The following is a 27944-nucleotide window of genomic DNA, read 5'->3' on the forward strand; positions in this document are numbered from 1 at the left end:
TTCTTTCTCTCCCCCTCCTTCCCTCCGTCCCTCTCTCTCCCTCTCTCCCCCTCCCTCCCTTCACCCCTTTCCTCCCCCTACTCTCACCTCTCTTACTGTATCTGTGTTGCCTCTGTCAATAGTAAACACCTCAAAATCAGGGACCCAGAGAATGATGATGCTTGTTTGGGAAAATGTGTGTCTAGACCCCATTTAGAGGAAAGAGTGTTTGTTTTTGTGGTTTTGCTTTGAGCTGACAGTTTAGGTTTTCAACAACAGCCAAATCCCCATGTGGTTTCTACATCCTATTGTTGGGTTTTAAATGCACTTTTCATGGATTCTGTTTTTTTAGGTCTTCTCTCCCTGGCAACACCCAGCTAATTCAGAGCTGGCATTAAAAGTGATCCAGGAAGATGGATTATCTGAAGAACAAAAAAGATTGTAAGTTACTCTTTGGGACTTCTTCTCTGGGTATAATTGCTAAGTAATGTATGCCTTGTATTTGAGGGTTTTGAAAGGACAATGCTAACATCTGTTTATCAGCCTGGACTGTTTATATACCACACACTCTCTTATCCAGAATTCTCAGGAGAAAAGGAACTTGAAAGATGAAACAACAAAGAAGCAGAAAACCATGCTGGAGTTGCTGCCATCTTACCCATTACACATGTAGTTCCTAGCTAGGTGGGCCAACTGAGAGCTTAGTTGTACCTGCTTTTCCCTTCCTTGTGGGCTACCAGCAGTGACAAGGCCACATGCCAAATGCTAGAAAAGTGGACAATATGAATGCTCTGTGGTATTCCATATAATCAGCCCTGAATAATCACAAATTCATTCAGCATCTTATTGGCATTAGAAACACAAGGGTTTTTGACCAAATGAAAACATCATATGACTGTGTAGAAAAGAGTTTTCAAGGAATTAATCAAAAGCAAAATAAACTCCAAGTTATAGAGCACCCAATTGAACCAATATTTCTTATTTCAGATACTCCAATGTGCAAAAACTCTTTAATGCCCAGTCCTATCCTGTTGGGGAAAGAGGGAGTCAGCTCAAACTCCTGAATGCCCGTCTCCCAGATGTGGACAGGTAAGCCTTTGGGTTTCCTATTTGTAGATGATTTATAAAATTTTCTGCATTTTATTATTGGGGGTGATGGTGAATTATAAGGTTGGCATGAGGGACAAACTCCTGGGGCTTCCCCAGCTCCCATCTCCAACCAAGGCAGTTGTGTCACACTGGGAACAATCTGATTGTCCAGAGGAAAGTGCCCCAAAGTTTATTTTACAGCGGACAAGTCTAGAGTTTCCTGCTTGAATGGGCACATTCAGGTTGTGTTAGAGATTGGAAGGTAATAACATCAGCTTTTTGTTTTTTCAGATTTCTCCAGCATTTTGCCGTCTGCAGTGTCAGCCAGGAGCCAGTAATGAGGTCCCATTTTCCTGTCCTCCTGCAACAAGGTGAAATCAGGCCTGCTCAGAAAGTGGAAAATGAAAAGGTAACTGAGCTAACCCAATACACCAGGAATCTGAAGGGAGGGGCTGGGGCCAGGGCCAGGACAGCTAAGGCGGATCCTATTCTTGGCTCTTTGGGGTTTAACAAAGAAAGTCCAGGAGATTTCTTTCATGAACTGACACCCCTTTCAAGCCTGATGTAATTGTACATTTGAAACCTGCTTTGGTTTGGTTTGGTCCACGAGCACTTGTGGCTGATCCTAAGGAAGCCTAGGCAACACCAGGACCCCTTCCCATCATACAACTCTCACATAAGGCCCCTTCTCCAGAGCGACAGAGGGTTTGTGGAGAGCTACCAGAGCCTGCCTTGGTTTACCATGTAAACCAGAGACCAGGTTTCCTGGTGCCTATTGTAGGACGGCCAAGACCAAGGGTCCACCTGCATTCCCTTCTTGTAGTTTCCAATGGACTTCACTCCCTACCAGCTGCCCAACACCTTAGTGTCCATTTTTATTGGACCGTCTCCAGTTAAAACTGGAAACTAATAACTACTTGAGACCAGAGCTTTGGAAAAATGGGAAGCGGGACAGGTTGCTTTTGTTAGGGGGAGTCTAGAGAGAGGTCTAAGGATGACATAAGGTCATCCCACAAAGGGGTCGATTTTGGTGCAGTAGCACAGTAGGACCCAGGGTAGAAGCTCTTCAAGGTCAAGGACCATTCCTCATTTTAGTCTGTGTATCTCTAGCACCTGATACAGTACTTTGCATTTCATAGGTTCCTAATTAATGTTTATTGAATTACATTGTATTCTACTATCCTAGATAACCATCAGGTGACCTGAAGATTGGGAGGGAAGGAGTAGGAGGAAGGGACTACCTAGTTTTCCCTTGGGCTGACACTGCTTCTGAGGGTTGGGCCTCCTGAAGCTTGGTGTCAGTGCATGGACATGGAGCAGAGCTGGGTTGGGCTTCTGTGCTTTGAAATAACCCAGTGAAATTTGTTTTAAATTATTAAGGAAAGAAAAATATGTGCACTTTCCCTTCCTCTTCCAATGAATTCAGTCCAATTTATTAAGCCCCTGCTATATGCAAGACCCTTTGCTGGGGGGTCTGGGGACACAGACAGAGCCACACCATCCATACTGTCAAGGAATATATATAGGAATTTTATATATAAAGGAAAATACAAAGTAATCTGAGAAAACAGCAACAACCCAGGGAGTCAGGAGGAGCTTCACAATGAAAGTGGTCCCTGAACTGAGCCTTGAAGGGAGCAGGGGATTCTCAGAGGTAGTGGGGGAAGGGGGGGTGGAAATCATCCCAGCCACACCCATGGATGGCAGAGGGAGTGTTTGCACTATTGACTGTTCAGCTATCTTTCTCAGAAGTTCCTAACTTAGTTATACGTATTCCCTTTCTCACTACATTCTCTCTCTCTTAATCCCATTGACTCTTGTGGTTTCAGCAACCACCTCTATGCAGCCAATTCCCAAATCTATGTTTCTAACCCTGGCCTGTCTCCTGGGCCCTAGATCCATTCATCTCTAATTACTATGGGAAATTTTAACCTTAGCCCTTCCTATCCATTGTGCCAAAACCAAACCCATTCTCTTTCTCCTCCTAGTTTCACTGGTTTTGTCTATAACACCACCAATCCCCGTTTTCTTGTATCTGTAAGGCTGGTGTTATCATTGACATCTTCTCCGTTACCTTTCCTTAGCCAGTCATCAAGTCTCTCACTCCCCATACGTCCCTGTAACATTTCTTATGGCTATTGCCACCCTCCTCTCAGTTTTCCCACAGTACAGATCTCATTACTAGTTAGCGTTTCTAAGTGGTCTTCCCAACTCCATCCTTTATACTACCACCAAATAATTTAGCTGTTCCTAGGGTCAGAAATTTTAGTGGATCCCTAATTGCCTCCCAAGTAAATTTAAAAAAAAAAAATTTTTTTTGGGTCTAGCCTTGTATGTTATGTAACTCTCTTTTATGCATTGTATGTTCAAGTGATCTACTCCTAACCTCTGCTCCCTGAACCCTCTGGGTTCTCTTGTCTCCATATCTTTGCTCCCAATGTTTCGTATTCCTGAAAATCCTTTCTTCCTCTTCACCTGATGAATCACTACCTTTCCTTTAACTCTCAACTCAAATGCTGCCTCCTCCTTCCTTTATGCTCTGAATCTGTAATGATCTTGGACCTTATATAGTTATTTTTTAGGCAGCTTTGTAATGTACTTGCCATAAAAAATTATTATAATTACTGTTGCAATTTGTGTCCCTAATAAAGTATAAATTCCATAAGATTAATGGCCATGTCTTAGGTAATAATAACAAAAGTTCACTTTATTAGTAACAATAATAGCAGTAGCTAAAAATTATGTAGTGCTTTAAAGTTGTCCTTACAACAAATCTTTAAAGTGGTACTATTATGCCCATTTGACAGAGGAGGAAACTGAGACTAAAAGAGATTAAGTGGTCTTCCCAGGGTGATACAACAAGTAACTGCCTGAGGCAGGATTTCATCTCAGGTCTTTCTGACTTCAAGTCCTGAGCTCAGTCCAAGCTGCCTTCTAAGGTTTGCTGAGTGCTTCCTACACCCATTCGATTTAAACTTGGTCTCTACCCTGGCATTGTGTTTTCACACAGTTCTTGCTTATTTCTTGAATGTCTTTTCCTTCCCGAAGGTGATTATCAACATTGTCACAGGCCTGCCAGGCTGTCATGCCAGTGATCTAAGTGCTTTCCTGGTGGCTCTGCATAAGGAATATGGAAGGTTGGTGTGACTGACCTTGTCTTTGTTTTGGGTAAAAAGGATTTAGCAGGTCTCAGTCAGATGAGAGGACACTTTGGCCATGAGCTTGGCTATGTCCCCATGCGGGCATGAGCGTTTGGATGGTTCTTTGTCGACTGAGGCCTTGTTGAAAAGGTAAATAAGGGGCAGTGACCGTTATGGAAATTTGGGTAAATAGTGGGCCAAGGGATTTTTGTAGTCTGATCCTCAGAAGATGTATGACTCCACATCAATGCCAGGGCTGTATACCAAAGGGATTCCTAGAGCCCAGTGTGCAGGGCACCTGTTGGAGGTTTTCCCACATCTCACACAGACCATCTGTCTATTTGACAAGAAGGGCTCTTTAGAAAGCCTTACTGAATGCTTCCTCTCTTCCCATGGAGGATGCACTCAAGATGAAGAATGAGATAGACATTTTTGGACTTCGTCAATGTGGGAATTTGTTTTGCTTGACGATGCACATTTGTGACAAGTGTTTGGTTTGGTTTGGTTTTCATTGTGGGGGTGGGAGAGAGAGAAAATAAATGCTAGTTAATTGGAAAAAAATTTTTTTGTTTAAGTCCTGCTGACTGAGATGCTTAGCTGGGCTTTGATGTCTACCCTATCCAGGCTTTGTCTCAGAGGAAGGAAGAAAGGAAGGAAGCAGTGGAGAGCTAGAGGAGGAGTAGATTTGTCTGGAAACCCTGTAAGGGGAGACCTTTGGGAAGTGCTGGGGAGCTCTGTTCTTGTTGAGTACTGACAGATTGATTAAATAGCAGCCTATCTACGTAGTTTTGGGAATCCATTCCTCTTAGGTCAATCAGTCAATCAGTCAGTCTGTCAGTCAACATAAATTATCTGTTTGAGGGCCTACTCTGTTCCAGGCATTGTGCTAAGCACTGAGGATACAAAGAAAAGTTAAAAACAATCCTTGCCCTCCCAGAGCTCACAATCTATCCCAATTTTTTTTCAGTCTACCTACATTTTACCTTAGTATGTGTTGATTTGAACAGAACTGGGTTTTAAATAATCTAAACTTATACTGGCCTTTTATAAAATCAGATAAAGGAAAATTTTAGCATTAAATTCTCTGGACTCTATAAATCACTATTTCTCTCTCTCCACAAGCTCATTTTCATATTTTTACTTCTTTGCCTGAGTTGCTAGTAAATTCTTTTGAAAATGTACTTGTGGCTTGGAATTAGTAATGAAGAGAGAGTGTCCATGTACCAAACAAAAGCTTTTGGTCACAAAAATGAGAGCAGAGGAAGGGGAGGGCTTTGGGGTCTGAGCATGATTAAGGAACTACAAAAAAGAGCAGGCTCCAGATGGACCCTGGGATTTTAGACCATCCTTCCTTGCTTCCTTCCTTCCCAGAGTGGGCAGAACATTGCTTTGCACAGTCCCTTCTTCTGATTTTTCAACTCTGCTCCATACCAGTCACAAGGAATGGTTGCTTTTGTTCAAGCAGTTCTCATTATAATCAGAACAATTAATAGAAGTCATCTAAACAGCAATTGGGGAAAAAATCACCCTATATCTGAGTTTGTTTGTGTTTTTTCTAGGTGGATGGTGTATAGGCAAACCATGGACACCTCTGAATGTTTCAGTGCAGCCCACTTCCAAAGATACTTGACTAGTGCCCTGGAGGCCCAACAGAACCGCAGTGCCAGACAATCAGCATATACCCGGAAAAAGACCAGATTGTTGGTGGTGTTACAAGGGTAAGCTCCTGAAAAGATGTGGCTAGACAGCACCTCCTGTGAAAAAGATCTGAGAGTGTGTCAGTAGTGTGACTGACTGTTCAGCCCCCAAAACTGTGCCAGTGTTAGGCTGCGTTAAGAGAGAATCTATCTCTAATTCTTTAAGTCTAGCCAAGTGCTCAGATTTTTAAAATCTAGCAGATCACTCACAAATGTTCAGATCCCTTAAGACTCTGGCCAAGATGGTGGATCTTTAATAAACCTTGTCTTTGGCTGGGGAAAAAAAGAGAGAGAGAATGTAGAAGGAGCAAGATGATAGTGTTGCTCTTCTCTGCCCTGCTTAGATCGAAGCTAGGTCATTATGTTCCATTCTGACGATCTTACTTTTGGAAGGACCTCGATGAGCTGTAGCATGTCCCAAGTAAGGAGTTCAGGATGATAAAGAGGCTGGAGTCCATGCCATATGAGGCTTGGTTAAAAGAACTGGGGTCATAGCAATGATCACCTTTCAGCTTATTCATTCTATTGTTAGAACTCTTGCTCAAAAAATCATGCAAAGAGGGAAAGGAATGATTTGTACAAAAATATTCATAGATGCTTTGTTTGTAATTGCAAAAAAATTAGAAACCACCTTTATGTACAACAATTGGAAGGTGGCTGAATAAATTATATATTAGTGTAATGAAACACGGTACTGTTAAAAAACGTGATAAATATAAAGAAGAAAGCAAACAAACATGGAAAGCCCTATATAAGGTGATGCAGAGTGAAACCAGCAAAAAGAGAACCATGTATCTAGGGCATGCACACTGACGACATCCTTTTATTTTTTTTTTAAGAGAGTGAAAGAAGGAATGAAAATGGCATCAGAAGTGATAGAACTTAAATCACACCTAGAAGACTCAAAACAAAAACATTTTCTTTGATTGTTTATGGTTTGTTAACTCTCATAGCTATGTCTTTTTGAAGGCTAGGGATTTGAGATAAAATTTTGACCCCTGTTTTATATCTACTTGATGGTAGATATACTACGTGGTATAGTGAGGTAGAACACTAGGCTTGGAGTCAGAAAGATCTGAATTCACTTTGCCCCAGAATTTACTAAGTTTCTGACCCCGGCAAATCGTTAAACAGTGTCAACCTCATTTTCCTCATCTGTAAAATGAGGATAATGATGGCCCCTACTTGATGAGGTTATTCTAAGTATCAAATGACATACCTGTTAAGTGCTTTGCAAACCTTAAAGTGCTATATAAATGCTAGCTTTTATTATTAAGTTTATAATTTTTAAAACCTTTTTTTAAAAGTTGCAGAAAGACTAAAATATTCCTAACAATTACAGACATCTCTCCCAAAATGGAGTTGTTGCTATAGGTAGGAAACTCCTCCTTCTTGGAGGTCTACAAGGAGAAGCTTGGATAACCACTGGTCAGGAATTTGTAGTGGGGATTCTAGTCAGATATTGGTTAGACTCAATGTCCCTCATTGAAGTCAGGGGCAGTGATTGTGTTCACAATCAGTCACATCTCAAATTGGTTCATTGTTTCCACTAAAGAATAGGCTAAGAGGAAAGGCTGCTTTGGATGCCGACTCTGATAGTAAGACTTAAAGAAGGAGGGCTGATGTTTAAGAGATAGAGGAAGGAGATAAGACCCAAGGCAGTCACTTCTCTTCCTCAAGGCATGATTCTGCTGAGCTGCCATGAGTTTTCTTTGCCTTGACTTTTTATCTAATGTATGCCACTTCTGGGGGCTGATGAATAGTCTGGACCATTAAGTGGCTTACTTCATCCTTGTCCATTTGTTTTTAGCAGTCATGGAATGAATTCCAACCCAATGAGTAAGGAGTGCCACTGGAGCAAGATGAAGAGCTTTACAATGTGCATCTGATGGAGTTTCTACCTTCCTAGGAGAAGGGGAATTGTTTGTTTTTGTATTCAGACTTCTGATATTCCTGCCTTCGCAATCTCCACACAACTGCAGAAATAACGGCCTTCTAAAGGCCCAGGTCTGACTGCATCGCTCCCCTTTTACCTGGAACATAAAAGTCAGCCTCCTTAGCCTAGCATCCATGTTTCCAGCCTTAATTCGTACTGCTTTACTTCAGGAACTCTAGGTTTCAGCCAAGCTGATGAACCTCTAGCCATTATACCTTTCTGGATTCCCCTGTTATTAGTGCTTTCCTACCAGAATTTCTTGGTACTGTATGGTATGTCCTTGAGCAACCAACCCTGAGCATATAAATTCTTTGGAGGCAGGGGCTCTTTCTTACTTTGTGACTGGTGCCTTGTCCATAGTAGGAGTGTAATACATGTTTACTGAATTGAATTTTTGATTTTCCAGTTCACAGCGAGGGTAGCAGTTTCACACTTGGAAGTTTTGGCAAGAGTGGCATCTTCCATGTGACTGGAGTGAAGACTGGTCTTTCTTTCATGCAAAAGACCTTGCTCCTGTCTTAGCAAGTCAGGACCCTCAGATTGAGTTACAGTAGCACCTGACTTGACCCATAGTGTCTCTGTGGGAATCCACAGCTTGTACTAAATACTGTGTCTCTAGGGCAGTGTTATTACTGGCCAGGCCTGTGCCCTTGAGGCTCAAATATTGAACTCTGACAGTTTCCTTCGCTGTCTGTCTTTGGTCTATTCCCCTCTGGTATGAACTAAGGTTTAGAGTTTCACTCTTTACAAAATGGCTTTTGTCTTTGGACAGTTTGACTAATCCTTTAGGGAAAGTCTGTTGCCCTTCTGAGCACAAAGCAAGGTTTTCTTTTGTTTGGAGGGACTAGCAGGTTCCATTTTACTTCACCAATATTGGCAGTTGGCATTGAAGGCCTTAAGGCTTTGATATCCAGTAAAATTCTTGACTAACTGGTGGTTGTCTTTAAAATTGAATCGACAAAAACCCTTGACCTGATTAAATCGTAGATTCAACCTGAAAATACAAAGACAGAGAAAGTAACAGACTTCAGGAGGCAGTTAGATCCTTAGGAAGTATCCTTACTTTGGAGAAAAAAGTCTATCCCCCCATTGTTTGATGAAGGGGATATTAAGGCAGAGGCAGATAAAGAAGAACCACAGATTTTAGTACTATAATAAGAGAATCTGAATTCAACTAACATGTATTATGTACCTGTTGTGTGCCTGGGATTGTGCTTGGCCCTTGGAGTACAGAGAGCTGTAAAATCATAATCCCTGCACTCAGGGACCAGGCAGTCTAATAAGTGGAATAGAACACTCACACAATCAGTATGATATCAGACATCTGAGCAAAGGAGAGACCTGAACAAAGTGCTCCAGGAAAATTTGAGAGAGAAAATGCTTCCCACTGGTGAGGATCAGGGAAGGTTTCTTCTTAGAAGAGCATGGCGCCTGAGCTGTGCCTGGAGGAAAAAACAGTTCCATCAGGGGAGATGATGTAGTGCATTCTATATAGAATATGGTTTAGATGCATAGCATAGATAAACTGAGTGTTTGATAAGCTAGGTAACAGTGGGGAGCTTCCATTGCAAGCACTGGTCCCCTGAGATTGTGAGCTCTTTCTGTGTCTTCAGTGCTCAGTGCCCTGCCTGGAACAGTGTAGGCACTTCATCAATGTTTACTAATTGGCTGACTGATTAAAGGGGGTCCTCTTCTGGCAGTTTTATCTAATGAAGCTTCTCTGGGCCAGGGACAGGGGGGTGGACCCCTTCATTATTTGTATCCCCAGTGCTTTGTGCTGGGCCTGGCACATGTAAGCACTTAATACTTTATCACTGTCTGCCCACTGTGTTTGACCAGAAGAGCTAGCTGAAGGCCCCTGGATTACTGGGGGTCCTTGGATAAAAGGCTCTCTAGGAAGAACTTGGCTCCACTGGGCTTGGCTAGGCTGAGCCTGGAAGATTAAAGCTTGTTTTGTGCTTTATTTTTTTTTTTCCTTTTGAATGAGTAAAGGTTAATGCTATGTTGAAAATGTTTTGAAAATTTAGGGCAGTCTGATGGGGGTCCCGCCCATTCCTCTCTGAGGGAAAAGCTATTGTGTTGAAATGACTGAAAAGCCCTTGGAGGCTGGCTTGAAAGACTTTCATTTGAGCGGCTTATTGTCTAATTCTGCTCTAGGAAATGAGAATCAGTGTCTCACATACCAAACTTTATCTTTTTTCTCCAAAGTTTTTTTTTTTTAATATGAGAGGGAACAAGGCCAACCTCCTAGGCCTAAGATTTAAAAGTAGTGATTCTTCTAAGGGGTAAGAATTTAAAAGAAAGGTGTAGGAAGTTCGAGGTCCGAGTCGTCTTACTATCTACCTAAATGATCTGAAAAAGAGGATGAGTGGAATGTGAGCCCCATTTTCCAAGAGAAGAATGCATTGAAGTTCTCACCTCTAGGTCCCTTTGCAGCCCATGGCCCATGACTGACCGGAATTCTGTATTGTATGTCAGGGTGTATATGCATTGCTCCCCACTCAGTCTGTCCATTCATTTTGCAGAAGTGAGGAAACCGTAACACTACTCTTCAAATCCCTCAGTATTTTCTCAAGAGTGGGAGTGAAGGCTTTGAATTGTTTTCCTCCCTTCAGGGGAGCTGAGGTTGATAGGTGAGTGAGAGGCTAACTCTTTTGGACACAGCTGTAAGGGAGAAGCCCAAACCAGCAGTGGGTTTGCCTCACTTGGGTGTTGGGGAATCGCACTCATCCTGAGACAGGTGGAATAATGGATTGAGACATGGATACAGGAAGACCCAGCTACATCATCCCTGGCAAATCACTTAACTTCTCCTTGGCTTAAGTTTCTTGATCTATAAAAGGGAGTTAGACTGAATGGCTGTTTAAGGTTCCTTCTAAATCTAACCCCTCATGGTACTTGTTATGACTTATAACTTGAGTTTGGGCCTTAGAGAAATTTTAGGGACAAGGTATTCTAGCTTTAAATAAGGATAACAGTTGGTAGCAAGTGTCCTTCACCCTATGTGTTGTGAGTTCCCTTACTCATCTTACCGTAGGGCAGACTGAGAGGTGTCCATGGTTAGGTGGGGTCAATAATTTGTAGTTTCTGCTCTTGGAGTAGGACAGTTAATCTTCCAACAGAAAGACAAGATAGACCTTGAGTAAGTCTTATAAACTGGATAAAATGCAGGAGAATAAGGTAGTGCACTTCAAACCCAAAAGAAACACTGTAAGATACTAGATGGGGACACTGACTGGAACACGAGGCTGTGCATATAGGTCAAGCAGTCCTATGATCAGATCTCTTATTATCCTTTTTCTGTGGTGCTTAAAGGGGTTACAAAGTGCTTTCCTTACTTGCATGAGGAGGGAGACAATGTAAGAGTGATGTAATAGTCAGAAAGCAACTTTTCCACTTGTTCATCATTGGTTAGAATATTATTAGAATATGTGTCTAGTTTGTATGTCTTGTGTGTCAGAATGAATATTAAGAAACTACAATGGATCCAGAGAATGGCCACAAATAGGTTCTAGAAAGAAATGCTAAAGGGACTGGGCCTCTTGAGCTTAGATAATAGAAGCATAAGGTGGGGGAATTCAAAATTTTAATTCTGGCTCCTAATTTCTATGTTGCTTTAAGAATTACAGAGTGGTTCTCCACAGTAAAACTGTAGAGGGAGTATAAATATTATAATCCGTCATACAAGAAAGGAGACTGAGCCCCAGAGAAAGGGAGTTTCTTACTTAAGGCCACACCATAAAAAGCAGAGTTCCCCTACTCAAATTCAGATCTTCTGATTACAAATCTAGTACTTTTTTCACCACGTTGCGTCTTGACAATGATGATGATGATGATGATGATGGTGATGATAACTCAACATTTCTAGAGCACTTTACAGTTTGTAAAACACTTTCCTAACAATAATCCCATCAAATACGTAGCCCAAGTAATAGATTTACTTTACGAGTAGAACTAAGGTGCTTGTAAATAAGAAGTCTTAGATGTTAATTGTTAACAGTAACAAAAGTTATAAGGTTGAATTTTTTTTAAATCACATTTTCAAATCTGTGTGATTCTGAATTGAAGAATCTTACAAACTTTTTAATAAGTGAGGGCATGATTGCTTTTAGTAAGTGTTTTTTTTAAATTTGGAATAATATTCACCTCAAAAGTCCTTTAATTTTTATTTTCCTCTTACATAAACCAAAATGGGAGTGTCGTATTTCAAGTACACTATATTTTGTTTGTCTTCAATCAAAGTCTTTAAATGTCTTTTTAGCAACATCCATTTGCTTAAAGGGATGGATGGAAGCGACCTGGGTTGTGTAATGCTATGTGTGCTAGGGGAGCATCAGCTCTGACAGGTTGTACACCAAACTGCAAAGTAGGGGCATTTTTTGAGTGTGCACCTGGCAATGTACTTAAACCAAAGACCAGCCTCACTAATTGTAGAGATGCTAATTAGCTATAGCTAGTCATGAAACCATCCACTAAGTTGCTGTCTATGCTGTTAAAGGAAATACTGACACTGAGAAAACCATGTCTCCTCTGAAGACCTGGAGAAATATTTTATTTGTAAATTCCTTTGGTATTTTGGCAAAACTATGGAACTATTCCTTAAAATTTGGTAACATAACACATTGTTCATGAGGCTGACTTGGAGTGAACATGAACTAGAGGTAGCCATTTTCATATTTACATTTCTTCTGTTTTTGTGACTTGTGTATTCAAAAATTTGTATTTTTTTTTGTATTCAGGTAGGCTCTTGATTTTTTTTTTAACAGAGCCTTCACTTTCTTGGCTCTTCACATTTCTCAGTGTTATTCAATTGTCAATAATAGAAATTCTTACAAAAATATCTATAGTGGAAAAAATTCTAGAAATATAAATGGTCTATTGTAAGCCTCTGCCAAGACAAACCAACCAACACTACTGGGTTGCTGATTTTAGACCAGTAAGAAGCCAATTTTTCAGACATGTGCTCAATTTAAAAATTTTTTTTTCTGGTAAAAGTATACATTCTTCAGCTTACTCAAGTGGCCAGCCGGGTAGCTTTACTGTGTGTGCTTCTTTTGTCATCACAACTTTTCTCTATGAGAAGTTCCAGAATTCCATGGAACATAGATTGAATAATGACACAAATCATCTAAGATAGATAATGTTGAATTACAAACTCATATAATACCCAGCCTCCACATTTTACACATGAAGAAATGGAGGCCTAGAGAAATTAGTAAAACCTAGCCAACCTTCAGGACCAACTTAAATAAGGCCTCTCCTGTGACTCTTCTCCCTGATTTCCCCAGCCAGAATTCTCCAAGGACTTTATTGTTACTTTTTACTCACACTCTATATCGCATTATATTTATGAGATTAATTTGATGCCTGACCCCTCCATTCCTCCCTCCATGTTTGTATAATCTTTTTCTTACATACCTCAATTAGGAGAAATAATAAGTTCCACCCCCTTCTTTCTCTTTTCTACTTGAGTGTATTTCTTCTTTCTCCCTCCCTTTTCTTTCCCCTCTTAAAACCCTCAGAACAGATCTAATCCATTCCCAAGACCTTTGTTTTTCTTATTTAACTCCCTCAGTGCCTCTTAAAGACATTAAAGTTCAGAAGGGACACTTGTTTCTTCTCCCCCATTAAAATGTTAGTACTATATCACACTAGGTTTTTTTCCAGTTGCTCAAACAAATTCACCTCTCTAAGTTTCTCTGGACTCTTGTGTTTGTATTTGAAAGTTCCTACTTAGCTCCTGTGTTTTCATCAGAATTGCTTGAAAATCCTCTTTTCCATCAAGGTCCATTTTTTCTTTATAAAATTATATTCAGCTTTTCAGGGTAAGTTATTTTTGGTTGAAAGTCTATCACTTTTGACTTTTGAAATATTGCATTCCAAGGTCTCCTCACATCATTAGGAGAAGCCACCAGGTCTTGTGTGATCCCATCTGAAGTTACTTGGTACTTGAATTACTTTCGAGTAATTCAGACATCTTTCTGGATGTTTATAGAATTTTTCCTTGGTTATGAGAGCTTTGGATTTTGGTTATGACATTCCTAGGACTTTTCCTTTAAGGGTTACTTTCAGTACGTAATCTGTGGATTCTTTCTGTAGGACAATACTCACTGTTAAGGTATAGGACATGGTTCCAAAAGAGGTGGACAGTTTTAATTTAGGATATACTGAAATACAATGTCTAAGCTTTTTATCATGCTCTTCAATGATTGTTAAATTATGTCTCCTTGATCTGTTTTCCAAGTCAGTTTTATGTAAGGTATAGATAATTCCATTTCTTTCCAGTCTTTTGAAATCATTGATTTTTGTTTGGTCTATTCTAGTTTTCTGGTATTCCATTTCTTGGAATTAGAGATTAGGCTTTATGAAAGTTCTAGGCTCTGTTTCCTGTTCTGTTGGGTGGGGTAGTCGATCCTACTTGATCTTACCCTAGGTCACTTTGGTTTCTGTGCTGACCTCTGCCTTTTGGGGTTAGGCCCCTTTGGATTTTTGAGATTCAGAGGGCTGAATCTTTAGGGCTCTTTCTGGATACTCATGGCAGAACATTAGGGATCTCCAGACCATTGGGTGTGGGTTGTTCTTGTTGGAGTGCTCTGGCACTATGCTAATCACTGCCCCTTTATACTGTTTGAGGCTTCTAAGGTCCCTATTTTAGGATTTTCTGACCTTAGGACTTTCTCTGGGAGCCCCTCCACTCTTGCTGCCTCTGGGCATCAAGCCTTATAGGCTACATGTATATCTGACCTGTCTTTGGTCACTCAGGGTAGGCTAACATTGGCTTTGCTGCTGGCCCTTTTCCTATTACCCTAAAGCTTCTGGTTTACTTTTTATGTAGTTATGGCATAGAAAAACTCACCACAGTTTCTTATTGGATTTCTTCATCATTGTTTAGTCTGATATCAACTTCAGGGTTTTGCTGAAGTCAGTATATGGGAAATGGGTAGTTTGTCTTCCATTCAGGCAGCCATCTTAGCTGGAAGTTCCAATTTACTTATCACTTGTACTATTTGCCTTACGTGGTTGTTGTGAAAATAACGCTTTATCCCTTAAAACGATATACAATCATGACCTCTTGCAAGCCTCTATAAGTTCCTGTTGCGTGCACAGTAATGTGCTTGGTGCTGAGAATATAAAAACAAAATGAGAAATAGATCTTGTCTTCAAGAAGCTTAAATTCTGTGTATGTGAGTGGTGTAAATATAACACATAAACAGTTAAGTACATGCATTATAGTTGAGAAGGAATAGATCACTAATAATGAAAAGGATCAAGAAAGGCTTCCTGTAAGTAGGGGCACATCAGCTGAGCTTTGACTTTAGCTAGGGATTCTAAGGAAGTAGGAAGGACGACATGCACTCTCAATGTGGGGGAGTAGAAGAATAACCCATCCAAAGGTGGGAAGCTGGGATGCCAAGTTTGGAAGGAGCAAGGGGGCCAGTTTGTCTAGAAAGAGGGTGGGGCTATCAGTAGAAAAAGAGAAGTGTGGGGGAGGGAGGGTTTGGAGGGGGATGATAAAGTTTTATGTTTTGGGCATAGTAAATTTGAGATGCTTAAAGGGGCCATCCAATTCCATGTGCAACAAGCAATAGGTGGTAAAGTACTGGAACCCAAGAGAGGGATTGGGGCTAGGTATATCGATGTGGAAGTTGTCTACATAGAAATGATCATTGAACCTGTAGTTGATGAGTTCACCAGAGAAAGGATACAGAGAGAAAAAAGAAAAAGGGTCAGGATAGAGAAGTAGGACAATACTCACTGTTAAGGTATAGGACATGGATGGTGATTCAGCAAAGGAGACAGAGGAGAGATGAGTAGACAGGTATGAGGCGATAAGAGCATGACAAAAGTCAGGGGAGAAGGGGAGAGCCCACAAGATGAAGGCTTGATCATCAAGGCTGAACAAAGGCCATTGGATATAGCAGTTAAGGGGGAGATGAGGATGATTGTAGATGCAATCTTCCAACAGGGATTGGACAAGGGGACAAATGGAAAGGTTGGCCCTGACTAGGAGAAGGATCATGTCCCCATCCGACAGTGAAACAAAGGAGGAAAGAATGTAGTGTGATGTCAGGGAGTTTTAAAGTCTGGATTAGAAAAGAAGTATGTCGTCATGGATGGCCTCTGTTTTCTGGGTCAAGTAAGAGGTGAGGTCTGGCAGTGTAGGAGGTTGGATTAAATTCTTTAGTGACTTATTTATGTAGCCTTCTATGATTCTAATAGTGGAATTCATTTGCCTTTAGACAGGGGACTTACAACTACTTTCAAGTCTATAGCACCTTAAGATCAATCAACAAACTTTTATTAAATGCCTACTATGTACTAGTTATGTGTTAAGTGCTAGGGGTACAAATAAAGGTAAAAAAGCTCTCAGTCCAAGGGGGGAAGACAACAGCTATATACAAGTATGTACAGACAAGGTCTATACAGGCTAAACTAGGGATAATAAACAGAGGAAAGGCATTGGCATTAAGGGGAGTTGACAAAGGCTTCTTGTAGCCTAGAAAATAGAAGATGGAAGGGAAACATGGAAGGTGTCTTCCAGTATTTGAAAGATTAGATTTGCTGGAGGCAGCTAGGTAGCGCAGTGGATAGAGCACTGGCCCTAGATTCAGGAGTACCTGAGTTCAAATCAGGCCTCAGACACATAACATTCACTAGCTGTGTGACCCTGGGCAAGTCACTTAACCCCATTGCCTAACAAAATAAATAAATAAGTAAGTAAATAAAAATATTAGACTTGTTCTTCTTAGCCCCAAAGGAGCAATGGATGGAAGTTGCAAAGATAGGTTTGGAAGTCAGGAAAATCTTGCCAACAGTGAGAGCTGCCCCAAAGTAAAAGAGGCCACCTTTGGGAGGAGTGGGTTCTCTTCTGTCATAAGTCTTTAAACAAAAGCTCGACGGTTACTGGTTGGGTCCTTTAGACAGGGATCTCTGTTAGAGGCACAGATGACTTCCCTCTTCTCAGGCCAGTGCTTCCTGGCACTGGACAGCCTGACTGGGCCAGGCTTTTGTTTTCTTCTTTGGTTACTGCCTTCCCTTAAATCTCTTGTACCTATTATTCTTTTCCATGTATCCAAAGTGGTCTCTTTAGTTCCCCTTTTTCTTCCTCAATAGAATCATTTTGTTTTGGGGGGCAAGATTTTATTCTGGAGAGCCTCCCAATCCACTTAACCTGATTTTGTTTTTGGAACCTTAGACCATGGGATCCTACTTATATTTTCTCTGAATTCTTTGAAGTCTGTTTTCCTGAAGTCTAGGTTAGCTGTATATCCATTTCTAGAATTTCTCTCCTTACTGTTAATTCTAAGATGTCATAACTTCTTTCAGAGGTTTTTGTTTATTATTTGTGGCGTGTGTTTGTGTGTGTGTATCTCCTAATCTCTTCTTACTTTAGCAAAGAATATTTTTCCATTATTTTAGTAATGTGCTGAATCCTAATGATACCTGTATCATTTCCCTCCTTATGTTAAGGAGGTCTATTTGGTCACAGACAGTATAAGAATTTGTTTTACTTGACTATACACATTTATTACAAGGGTTTTCTTTCCAATGTGTGTGATGAATTAGAGGGTCGAAGGGGTGAGCTATAGCTGTCAATGGAAAAGAAAGAAAAGAGAACCATTAGAGCATTATTTTGAAATGCACTGAAAAGAACAGAAGAGCCAAAAGGAAATGCAGATAAACAGGACAGTCTTGAAAGCTATACATAATATTATATATTTAAAAGGGAAAGCAAATTATTAGTGATAAGAGATTCATGGTTTCTTATACAATTCTGCTTTTCTACTCTACTTTGTTTATGGAAGTATTCATCTTTGTCTTTTGTTAAGTTCAGAATTTTAAAAATTTAAACAATAAAACTCTAGTTAATATAGTTTATTACTCATTCTCTATACATTGAGGTATACAAATTTTACCATTTTGGGGGGGGGGTGAGGCAATCAGGGTTAAGTGACTTGCCCAGGGTCACACAGCTAGTAAGTGCCAAGTGTCTGAGGTCAGATTTGAACTCAGGTCCTCCCGACTCCAAGGCTCTATCCACTGTGCCACCTAACTGCCCCAAATTTTACCATTATTTACCCATTTCTCTTGTCTCTTACAGCTACACAGATGTTATTGATGTTGTCCAGGCACTCCAGACTCACCCTGACTCAGATGTGAAGTCTACTTTTGAAATTGGTACAATCACTACATGCGTGGAGCCCCTGAGCTGCTATATGGAGCACAGGTAGTCTTCAGCTACCAGAACTTAAGGAGTTGGGTGGGAGGGAGTTGTTATTTTTAGAAGGCATCGCCTTTTTAAAGCAGACTTGTTTAATTTTGCTTCTTGGAGGGAATTTATTATTTTTCCTTACTATATGGTAGGTGCTCAGTAAATTCTCATTAATGTATTGATTATTCCCAGGACCTTAAAAGTCCTTCTCTAGGCAACAAGGGGATCCCTGAGCTTTAGAACCAGAAGAGATTTCTAAAGTCATTTAGTCCAACCAGTCCTCTGTGTTGTCCGGGAATACTCCCTGAAAAGTTTGAATGTTTCCAGGGACAGACAATTCCATTCCATTGTTGGATAACTCTCATTGTTAGGAAGTTTAGGAAAATACTGAGTCTACATCTCTGTGGCTTTTGCTGTCTAGTCTTAGTTTTGTTTTTTAGAGCTACACACTAATCTGTCTTGCAGATAAAAATCCTGCAAGTGTTCTGGTCATGTTTCTGTGGCAATTGAAAAGTAATTTCATACAGCAAGTGGGGTATGAAATGAATTTTCTTAGAAAGCATGGTCCCTTTTGCATCTCATTTTTTGTCTGTCGTACACACATCTTACCTAGAAAAGGGTCTGGTATGCAGATGACCTTGGATTTTTGGTCACATTGAGAGGGGACAGGTCTCTAAGTGAGGTTTTCTCAGCATCAGGCTTGCCCGAGGGCTCTGTGCTTTCCTCTTCGAGAGCCTAAACATACTTGGACATATGGGGATGGACCCTACTGCTTTTAGAAATCTTGACCTTCTAGTCTAGTGGGAAGAGCTCTGGATTTGGAGTCAAAAGAGCTTGGAAATCCCTTTCACCACTAACTGTAATCCTCGGAATAGTTGTAATTGGGGACAATGACAACATGACTTGGAGAAAAGTATTAAGAGTTGAAATGTGTTAGGGATCTTACTTACTGGACCTAAATGCCACGGGGAACATTTAGGGAAGTGACCAGAGTGGAGTGTTGACCTTGATTCCAGCCAAAGCTCAGGACGAAGGCACAAAATCAGTAAATTTCACCCTTGAAAGGTAAAAAAAAAAAAAACAAAAAACAAACTACTAAACTACATTGATAGTGTAGATGCCGCTCATACCATACTAGGGCTAGAAATACCACTACCTACTCATACTAGGGCTAGAAATCCTAAGTATCATGTCTTTGTCTCTCTATTTTTTCTGCTCTTCAGCCTGAGATGTAAACTCTGCTTTCTTCCTTAAATATCCTGGATATTTTGTTCTTCTTGCTTTTTTTCTCTTTTGCTCTTCTTTTTTTAATGGACAGTGATGCCATAACCACCTTCCTAAACACACACACATGCATGCACGCACGCATGCACGCACGCACACACACATATTCTTGGGCTCTTTCTGCCCTGTTCGCCAGTTTCCTGTTTCTCTCTTTATGCCCAAGTTGAGGCACAAAGTAAGTGCTCAATTCTAGTAAATATTAATTTTCCCCAAAGTTTTCTAGAACTAGGTAAGGAATTTTGTCCCACCTTGGTCCTAAAAGGTCCTAAAATTCCTAAAATACTCCTTTAATTGTGTTATCCATTGCTTGTCTACCCAGGATCAAATTCAGTCTCCCAGCTCTACAAGATCTAGCCAAATCCTCGTCTTGACAAAGGGCTCTCTAATTCGAACATTACTGTCTCCGCACTTTTGCTGGTATTGTTCCCCCTCCAGGAAATGCCCTTCCCTCTTCTTTGCCAATATGAATTCTAACTGTCTGTCAAGGCCTAGCCTAAGCCATCTCCCAAGCCTTTCCTGACTGCCCAGTCCTCATTTATCTCTCCCCAAAAGTCCACTTAAGCATTGTGTCTAACTAAGAATGTACTTCCTGTGATTTTTGTCTACCAAAGAAAAAATAATTGAGTTGTATTGTGGGCTCTGTGGATAGTAAGATTGCCAGCTTTTGGTCTCAAGCAGTTTTGTGGTCCCTTAGGCACTTGTTCTAGCATCAGTTCAATTCAAAATTTGTCCACTTCCTTCTGTGTGTAGTGCCCTGTGCTAGGGATACTGTTTCAGAGATGAAAAAAGAGTCACAAAATGTTAGAGTTGTGAAGGACTTTAGGGCTCACTAAATCCAAGCCCATCCAACCAAGAGATCCCCTTTGCTATACCCCCAACAGATACTCATGTGGCCTCTGCTTAGAGACCTGCAGGGATGGAGGTCTTACTACTTTCAAGGCAGCCCAGTCTACTTGTTAGAAAGGTATTCTTTATAGGGAGCCAAAATCTGCCTCTCTGTAATGTCTATCTGGTTCTCCGAGTGTGGTCCCCTGGGGCCAAGCAGATCAAGCCATATCCTTCTTGTCAGAAAAGTTTCTAGCTTGTCAAGAGGCCTTTCTAAAATGGTACATCTAAAACAGAACAGCCTGCTTGCTTCAGATGTATTCTGGCATCACGCAGTGGGCCTCTGTGGTGCCACCTGAAAACAGTGGCAGGGCTCTTGGCTTCCATGTCTCTCTGTCATTGCATGTTGAGCCCATGGTTCATTTATACACACATATATACACATATACATATACACACATATACGTACATACGATATGTATTATATGTATGTGTATTACATACAATGTGTATTATGTCTACGCACATAAAAACAGATACCTGTTAACGTACATGCTGTTTGCCTTGTTTGAATATTAGGTCCGAGAGACTTTTGTCTATGTGTCCTCAATGATTACTATAATACCTTTCACATAGCAGCAGATGCTTAATAAATGCTTGTTGATTGAATTAATTGATTGATAAATATGTCCTATTAGATTTGTCCCACCATTTTAGCCTATCAAAATCTTTTTGGATCTTCAAAAGCCATCAACAAGTCTGCTGGGTGCTAGGCACTAGCAATAGAAATACGAAGACTGAAATGATCCCCTCTTACAATGAACTTACATTCTAATGGCTGAAGGAGGGGAACAAATGTACCTTATTTGATTTGTCCCTTCATGACATTTGTTACTACATGACTGACCTGCCTTTTTTTCTGGTCATGCATCGTTTGATGCTTCTCCTATAAAATTCTTTCTTGGTATTAGATTATAACCTAATAACTGTATTAGGGTATGTATTATTATATTATATATTATGTATTATATATTATGTTATATAATGTGTGTGTGTGTGTGTGTGTGTGTGTGTATACATCAACTAGATGGCTCACTGGGCTGGGAACTCATTCTAGCTTGTTTTGGTCTTTTTTGTATCTTTATACAATCAATAAGCAAACATTTATTTACCGTTCACAATTTGCCAAGCGCTATGTTAAGTGTTAGGGATGCAAAGACAAACAAACATTCCCTGTCCCAAAAGAGCTCACGTTCTACTTGAAGTGCATCTTGGAAGAGGCCAGTATGGAGAGGGGAGGCCTTCCAGGCCTGGAGAACAGCCAGGACTATGATACGGAAACAGGAGATGGCGCATCAAGCTTGAGGACCAGCAAGGAAGCCAGGATGGCTAGATTTAGGAAGTTCTTTGAGAGAAATAATGAGAAAGAGGACTGAAGAGATAGGCTGGGGCCGGGTAAAGAGCTTTAAATGTCCAACAGGGGAGTTTCTATTTGACCCAAGAGGATTTATTGAAAGGGGTGTGTAAGGTGTGAAATGGTCCTATGTACACTTTAGGAAAATCACTGTGGCAGCTGAATGCAGGATGGATTGGAGGGGAGACAGACTGGAGGTGGGGAAACTGTTGTTGCTAAGCCGTTATCTCTCTTAGCTCAATCATCTGAAAATGATAAAGTGCCTTCCTTCAAGGAGTTTACAATTTAGTAACAGAATAAGACATATGTAGTACAAATTAAGAGGTAATACCTAAATAGAAGAGGTCAAATAGGGAACTGGAAAGATTTGAGAGGGAAGGGACCATTTCTAGCTGAAAAGATCCTTGGAATTAGTGCCACCTGAGCTCCAGTCTTGAGGGAAGAGAGAGGACTTCAGCAGGGAAAGATGTACATAGCATTTGTGCAAAGTCTTCCAGCAGGTCCTGAGCATGTTTGTCAGATCTGTGCCTGCTAATTGGTTTTGTGCTGGAGGTGGTTTGATGAGCAGTGAATAGAATAGTTCCTGGCCTTTCCCTCAGGGGAAAGGATATTCCTTCTATACTAAGCGCCATGAAGTAGTCCATGGGCAATAAGCCCAGCAGACACTAAAAATTGCATGTGCCATGGAACTATACTGTGAATAAAAGCCCTGTCCCCAAGATGCCAAGGACCTTTTCAGTGCAGAGTGTGAGAGTCCGAAATAATAACTAGCAACACTTTCAGGTTTGCAGAGCACTTTACAAATATTACCTCATTTTATTCTCATAACAAGCCTGGAAGGAAGATGCCGTTATTATCCCCATTTTAGGGGATAATAGGAGCTGAGGGATGTTAAGTAAACTGCCCAGGGTCACACAGATGATGAGTGCCCTAGGCTGGATTTGAACTCTGATTTCTCTGCCTCCAAGCTGCCTGGCTGCCTCTAGCCTTCTGTGACTACCAAGGAACATGCCTGTGCTGCAGAGGCAGTGAGAGAGGAGAAGGAGAATGAGTTTACCCAATGGGTGGGACCAGGACATCCCTACGGAAACAGGGCTGGCTTGGTGAGTTCTTTCTTCTCTGGAGCTGGCATGCCAGGAAGCTAGGGGAAGCCCCTGGCTGGTTGGCCTAGACAGACCCTGGCGAGGCTGGAGGAAGTGCCAAGAGGCCCCAGGCTGAGGACAGAGGTCTGCATGCTTGCCTCTTGGGGAATTTATTGTCTCTTCAACTCTTGAGAATACTCGCTGCTAATCACAGAAGTTCTCGGTTCTCAGAGGAGCAGAGAGTTCCATTTCAGAGGAAATGTAGTGGAAATAATACAGTGAACAGCTTCATTTAGTAACTCTGTGTCCATTTCTGTTAAAAAAAACAACCAAAAACAGATTCTTGCTGTCAGGACACTCTTGTTTTCCTCTCCCCCCTTTTTTGAAGCCCCCTTTCCTGTGGTCTTCTAGAACAGTGCCCTGGTTCTCCCGTTCTTCAGTAGGTCTGCTCCTACTCTTTCCCCAAATCCGCATGCAGCCAAAGACTCCATCCTGCTTCTTTTTGCTATTTGCTTTGCTGATCTCTCAGGGATCTACCATCAGCTCTATGCCAGTAACTCCTGGCTCAGCATGTCCAGCTGTAACTTCTCTCCTGAATTTTTCCCATCTTTCACTGCCTGGTGGATGACAGCCACTAGCTGCATGTTCAGCCATCTGTTCAAACTAAACATCTCTGACCTAAAACCAGCTCTTCTCTCCCAGCCCCTTCCCTATTTCTCTCAGTCACTAATTGACCACATGAGCTTCTTTGTCTCCTCTCCCACATCTTGTCAGCCTTCTAATGCTGTCAGGTCTTCCTTCATAAAGTGCCTTCCTTTCTCTTTCCCCTTTGCACTCCTGGCTGGGACCCTCAGTGCCTCCTACCTGACTACTGCAGTAATTTCCTAACTAGTCTTCCTGTCTTGAGTCTTTCTGCCCATTCTACTTTCGAAACTTTGACCAGCTTAAACTTTCTAAAATACAGATTGGCTCTTGCCACTCCTCTATACAGACACCCTCAGTGTTTCCCTTCTGCTCACAGGATAAAGTCTAGGTTCCCCAGCATGACCTTTCAGACCTGCCACCATCTGACCTATGAGTGCCCTGACCGAGGTGGTCTATACCTTGACCAAGCCATATGGATCCTGATTCTCTGCCTTTCTCTTTACCGTTACTTCCCCACATATTCAAATTCTATCTTTCCTTCAGTAATAAAAAATAAAAACTGGCGTCTAAATAATGCTTCGGAGTTCATAAAGCATTTTTTATATATTATCCCATTTGATCCCCACAGTAACCCAGTAAGGTAGGAAGCTCAGTAATTAGCTGTATTTCAGAAGAGGAAAATGAGACTTCAAGGCCCACCTCAGATCCCATCTCCCCAGTTAAGACTTTTTGGACTACTTGAACATCCGTAACATATCTTACTTCTACCATTGGTTTGGCACTTAGCTAATTCCATCTTTACTATGTTGTATGTTCTGTCTTCCCCAAGTGGATATCATAAGCTCCTAAAAGAAAGGGGCAGTGTGTGTTTAATCTCTTGGTAACCCTAAGGGGTAACACATTAAGTTGGTTCTTAATAAACATTTGCTGATAATGTTGAGGATGGAGTGAAGGATGATCTGAGGATAGACATGATCTCCTTACTGTTCGTCTGTTTCAGCATTAGCTAGCTCAGTGACAATGACCAATTGCTGGAATGTTTAGAGCTCTCTTGTTGTACAGAAGGGGAAACAGACCGAGTTAACCAGGTTAACAATGATATATGTAGAAAAGCTAATATTTATCTTTTTTTATCGCTTCAAATAAGTGTTTTCTTGTCCAAAAGAGAAGAGTGTTAATCTGATAATGTTTAGGGTAAAAGGACATACTTGGTATTGGGGTTTTTTTTTTCATCTGTAAAATAATGCTGTTGAAGATAATAGCAGATAATTGTTGGAAAATGTTAAAAAAAAACAAAAAACAACAAAGGGACTGTGAGAAAATAGACCCACTAATACACTGTTGGTGGTACTGTGAACACCACTTCATGCTGTTCTAATCTATTCTGGAAAATAATTTTGAAATATAGTTTTTTAAAAATCTCTATACTTTAACATAGTAATGTTTGACCCAATGATAGATCCTACAAGGAGGTAAAAAGAAAATGGGAAAGATCCTATACCTACCAAAAATATTGATAGCAATTCTTTTTGTAGTAGCAAAGAACTCAAAACAAAATGGATACTTGTCCACTGCTGAATGACTGGATAGAAGATGGTATATAAATATACTGGAATATTATTGTGCCATTTTTGTTGTTCAGTCGTTTTTAGTTATGTCTGACTCTTTGTGATCCTATTTGGGGTTTTCTTGGCAAAGATACTAGAGTGGTTTGTCAGTCCCTTCTCTAGCTCATTTTACATATGAGGAAACTGACGCAAATAGGGTTAAGTGACTTGCCCAGGGTCACACGACTAGCAAGTGTCTGAGGCCAGATTTGAACTCAGGAAGATGAGTCTTCCTGATTCCAGGCCTGGCACTCTATCTACTGCACCACCTAGCTGCCCCCATTATGCCATAAGAAATTAAAATACAAGGAATTCAGGTAGATTCAGGAAGACTCATAGAGACAGATTTATAACAAAGTAACTAAACAAGCATAACAGTTTCCATGATGACCACAATAATGTAAAGGAAGATTTAATTGAAAGATTTCAACACTCAAAAAAATGTTGTGATCAGTCATGACTTCAGAAGACCTATAGGGAAGTTTACCTTTTGCCTCTCAGCAGAGAGGAAGTGGATTGTAGGAGTGGAATAGGGCAGACACTGTCAGATGTGGCCAGTTGGTTGGGGGGGGGGTGGTGCTTAACTATAGTTATTTGTTGCGAGGGAAGGTTCTCTTGGTGGAAAGGAGTCAGTGGGAAAAGCATCACTAAAACATTTTTAACAGTTATTAAGTGCTATGTAAATGTATGTGGTGGTAACTCTGGATTCTCCAAAGCTGTGCCAACAGAGCCCAAACTGCAGCAGGTTCTACCAAGTTTGAAGGGCTTTAGATATGGACCTAGCTACTGACACAACTGGCACCCAGCCTAGAGTCCAGAAAAACTGAGTTCAAATCCAGCCTTAGACACTTATTAGCTGTGTGACCCTGGGTGAGTCCCTTAACCTCTTTCTACCTCTGTATCATCTATAAAATAGGGATAACAGCACCTACCTCCCAGGGTTGTTGTGAGAATCAAATGAGATAATATTTGTAAAGTGCTAAATAAATACTGTTGTTGTCATGATGATGATGAGGATGTCATCTGAGGATCAGTCTAGTTAAATGTGAAAAGGCTTATCAACAGAAGATCATCCACAAAGGGAGGAAGTTTCTGGCCACAGCAGCTCTCTGAGAAGAGTCTGCTAAGGCCTAGAGAAACTGTACTCTGGGTCATGAGCACCCACCCCTGTGAAATCCTGGATCTTTTGAAGGATGAGTTGTCCAGAGGAAATGTTGTCATCCACAACCCTTCCCTACTTTAGGTCAGGAACATTGGCCAAATAATATTGAACTAAATCTTGAAATGCAGACCAGTATGCATGTTTCTAAGGCCAGGCACCACAGCTGCCTACCTTCTGCCTGAAGACAGCATTTGGATTAAATGTTCCCCCACCAGAGATTTAAAACCTGGGCATTCTCTGTCTGGGTAGAATGGCTTAGGAAGAGGTTTACCTACCAAACAAAGGATTCTTTAAATGGAACAAATTGAAATTGATTGTCACAAGACCAAATCCTAGGAACTATTCATGGGACTTTAGACATGTGTTTCATATTGCTCTCATCTTACTGGGTCAGAGTTAAATTCAAGATGAGGCAGGGCCATCTTAACAAACATAACAGAGCTTTCTGCTTGAATCTCTTCCTGAGATGCCTCATTGTAGTATAAAGGTGGTCTTCAGTTCACATAAGCTGTACCTAGAGGAGTGTAAGTTTCTTTCAGGCTCTTCTGAGCTCGAAAGGCTTAGTAGGAGCTTTAAGAATGAGCTCAGAAATAGACTGCTTATCTCTTATCCAATAACCAATAGAGCTAAATTCAGAGGGAAAACCCCAGTTGCTTCAGCCACATCTTCTAGCTATCAAGTTTTGATCTGCATTGGAGGAAGGAGAACTCACACCAACAAAATCACAGATTCTGGAAGCACTTTGGGATCACTTTGGGATCAAATAGTTCTTGCTCTCCTGAGCCACCTCCTGATAGGAATTCCAGAAATGTTTTGAGTGATGGCAGCATCATTGGAATTAGTGTTTGCCCACTTTGAGAACCCAGGATTCCTTCACACATGTAAGTTCTGGTATATGTGTGACATTACTTTATATGCTTATACTGCACACACATCCCATCCTGGGATCTTGCTTACAAGATGGTCTCTTCCATGGTCTACACTAATCATGGCATAGGCCCAAGATAGACACTAAGCTATTTCTCTAGTGACTCATCTGATAAAGAACTAGATTATGAAAAGAAAACAGATCTACTAATCTGACATTTGAGGACAACCTAGAGAACAGGAAAAACTTCTCTAAATGCTAAAGGGCAGTAGAAAAGGGACATATAATTCTGGATTCCCAAAGTGACTCATCTTTAGGCATCATGCTTCTTTTACCAATTGGATAGAGGCAGAGATGTTATGATCATAACTTGGTGAGGAGAGAGAGAATGAAAATATTTTGATGGAGAAATAATTCAGAAACCACAGTCAAGTTCTAGGTATGTGCTGGAAGTACAGTGAAATTCAGTGTGAAAAATATAATCCACTAAACAACAAATATATAATGTCAGTGGTCTGTGTTCACCTTGAAAGCCCTAATACAAGTATTTCAAACTCAGCAAATATCTCCTGAGCATCTACTATATGCAGGACACTGTACTAGGAAGTAGAGGAGGGGACAGATTCTGGAGGAAAATACAAAGTTACATAAACCCCTCTCTCCCTGCCCTCAGGGAGCTTACAATCTATTAAGGGACCTCATTACAGCCAAGTACTATAGGGGACATACATAGTGCCATAAAAGAGGCATGCACATAGTGCAAGGGAAGTCAGAAGAATAAATATTCTTTGCAGCAGGAGGATCAGGGAAAGCTAGGGAATATATAGCAGTTTGAGAGGGATAAATCTTTTCAGTAGAATCAGCAGGGTGTGGTCTTGTAAGACTAATAATCTTGCTGAGGTATTGAGGCAACCCCTCATCAGAGAGCATCGTGGCCCCCAGACTCCAGGTGGGGGAAACAGCACCCCCACCACTTCTGAGCCCTCTTCTCCTTAGGAGAGGA

The 27944-nt window shown here is 41.0% G+C and overlaps 1 protein-coding gene across 3 annotated transcripts in view; it reads left to right on the plus strand.

The window, feature by feature from the left end:
- The window catches only part of CUNH20orf194 (chromosome unknown C20orf194 homolog), a 170525-nt gene that overhangs the window by 117393 nt on the left and 25188 nt on the right, over positions 1-27944 (plus strand). For all 3 annotated transcript variants that reach the window (XM_027836287.1, XM_027836288.1, XM_027836289.1), the window contains 6 exons: positions 332-420; positions 967-1068; positions 1360-1477; positions 4117-4205; positions 5768-5926; positions 17944-18069. In XM_027836287.1, the coding sequence (XP_027692088.1) occupies positions 332-420; positions 967-1068; positions 1360-1477; positions 4117-4205; positions 5768-5926; positions 17944-18069 (683 nt within the window). The remainder of the gene's footprint in view (positions 1-331; positions 421-966; positions 1069-1359; positions 1478-4116; positions 4206-5767; positions 5927-17943; positions 18070-27944) is intronic.

This window comes from Vombatus ursinus, unplaced genomic scaffold, assembly GCF_900497805.2.
Source record: "Vombatus ursinus unplaced genomic scaffold, bare-nosed wombat genome assembly UNPS02014818.1, whole genome shotgun sequence".
Lineage (NCBI taxonomy): Eukaryota > Metazoa > Chordata > Mammalia > Diprotodontia > Vombatidae > Vombatus > Vombatus ursinus.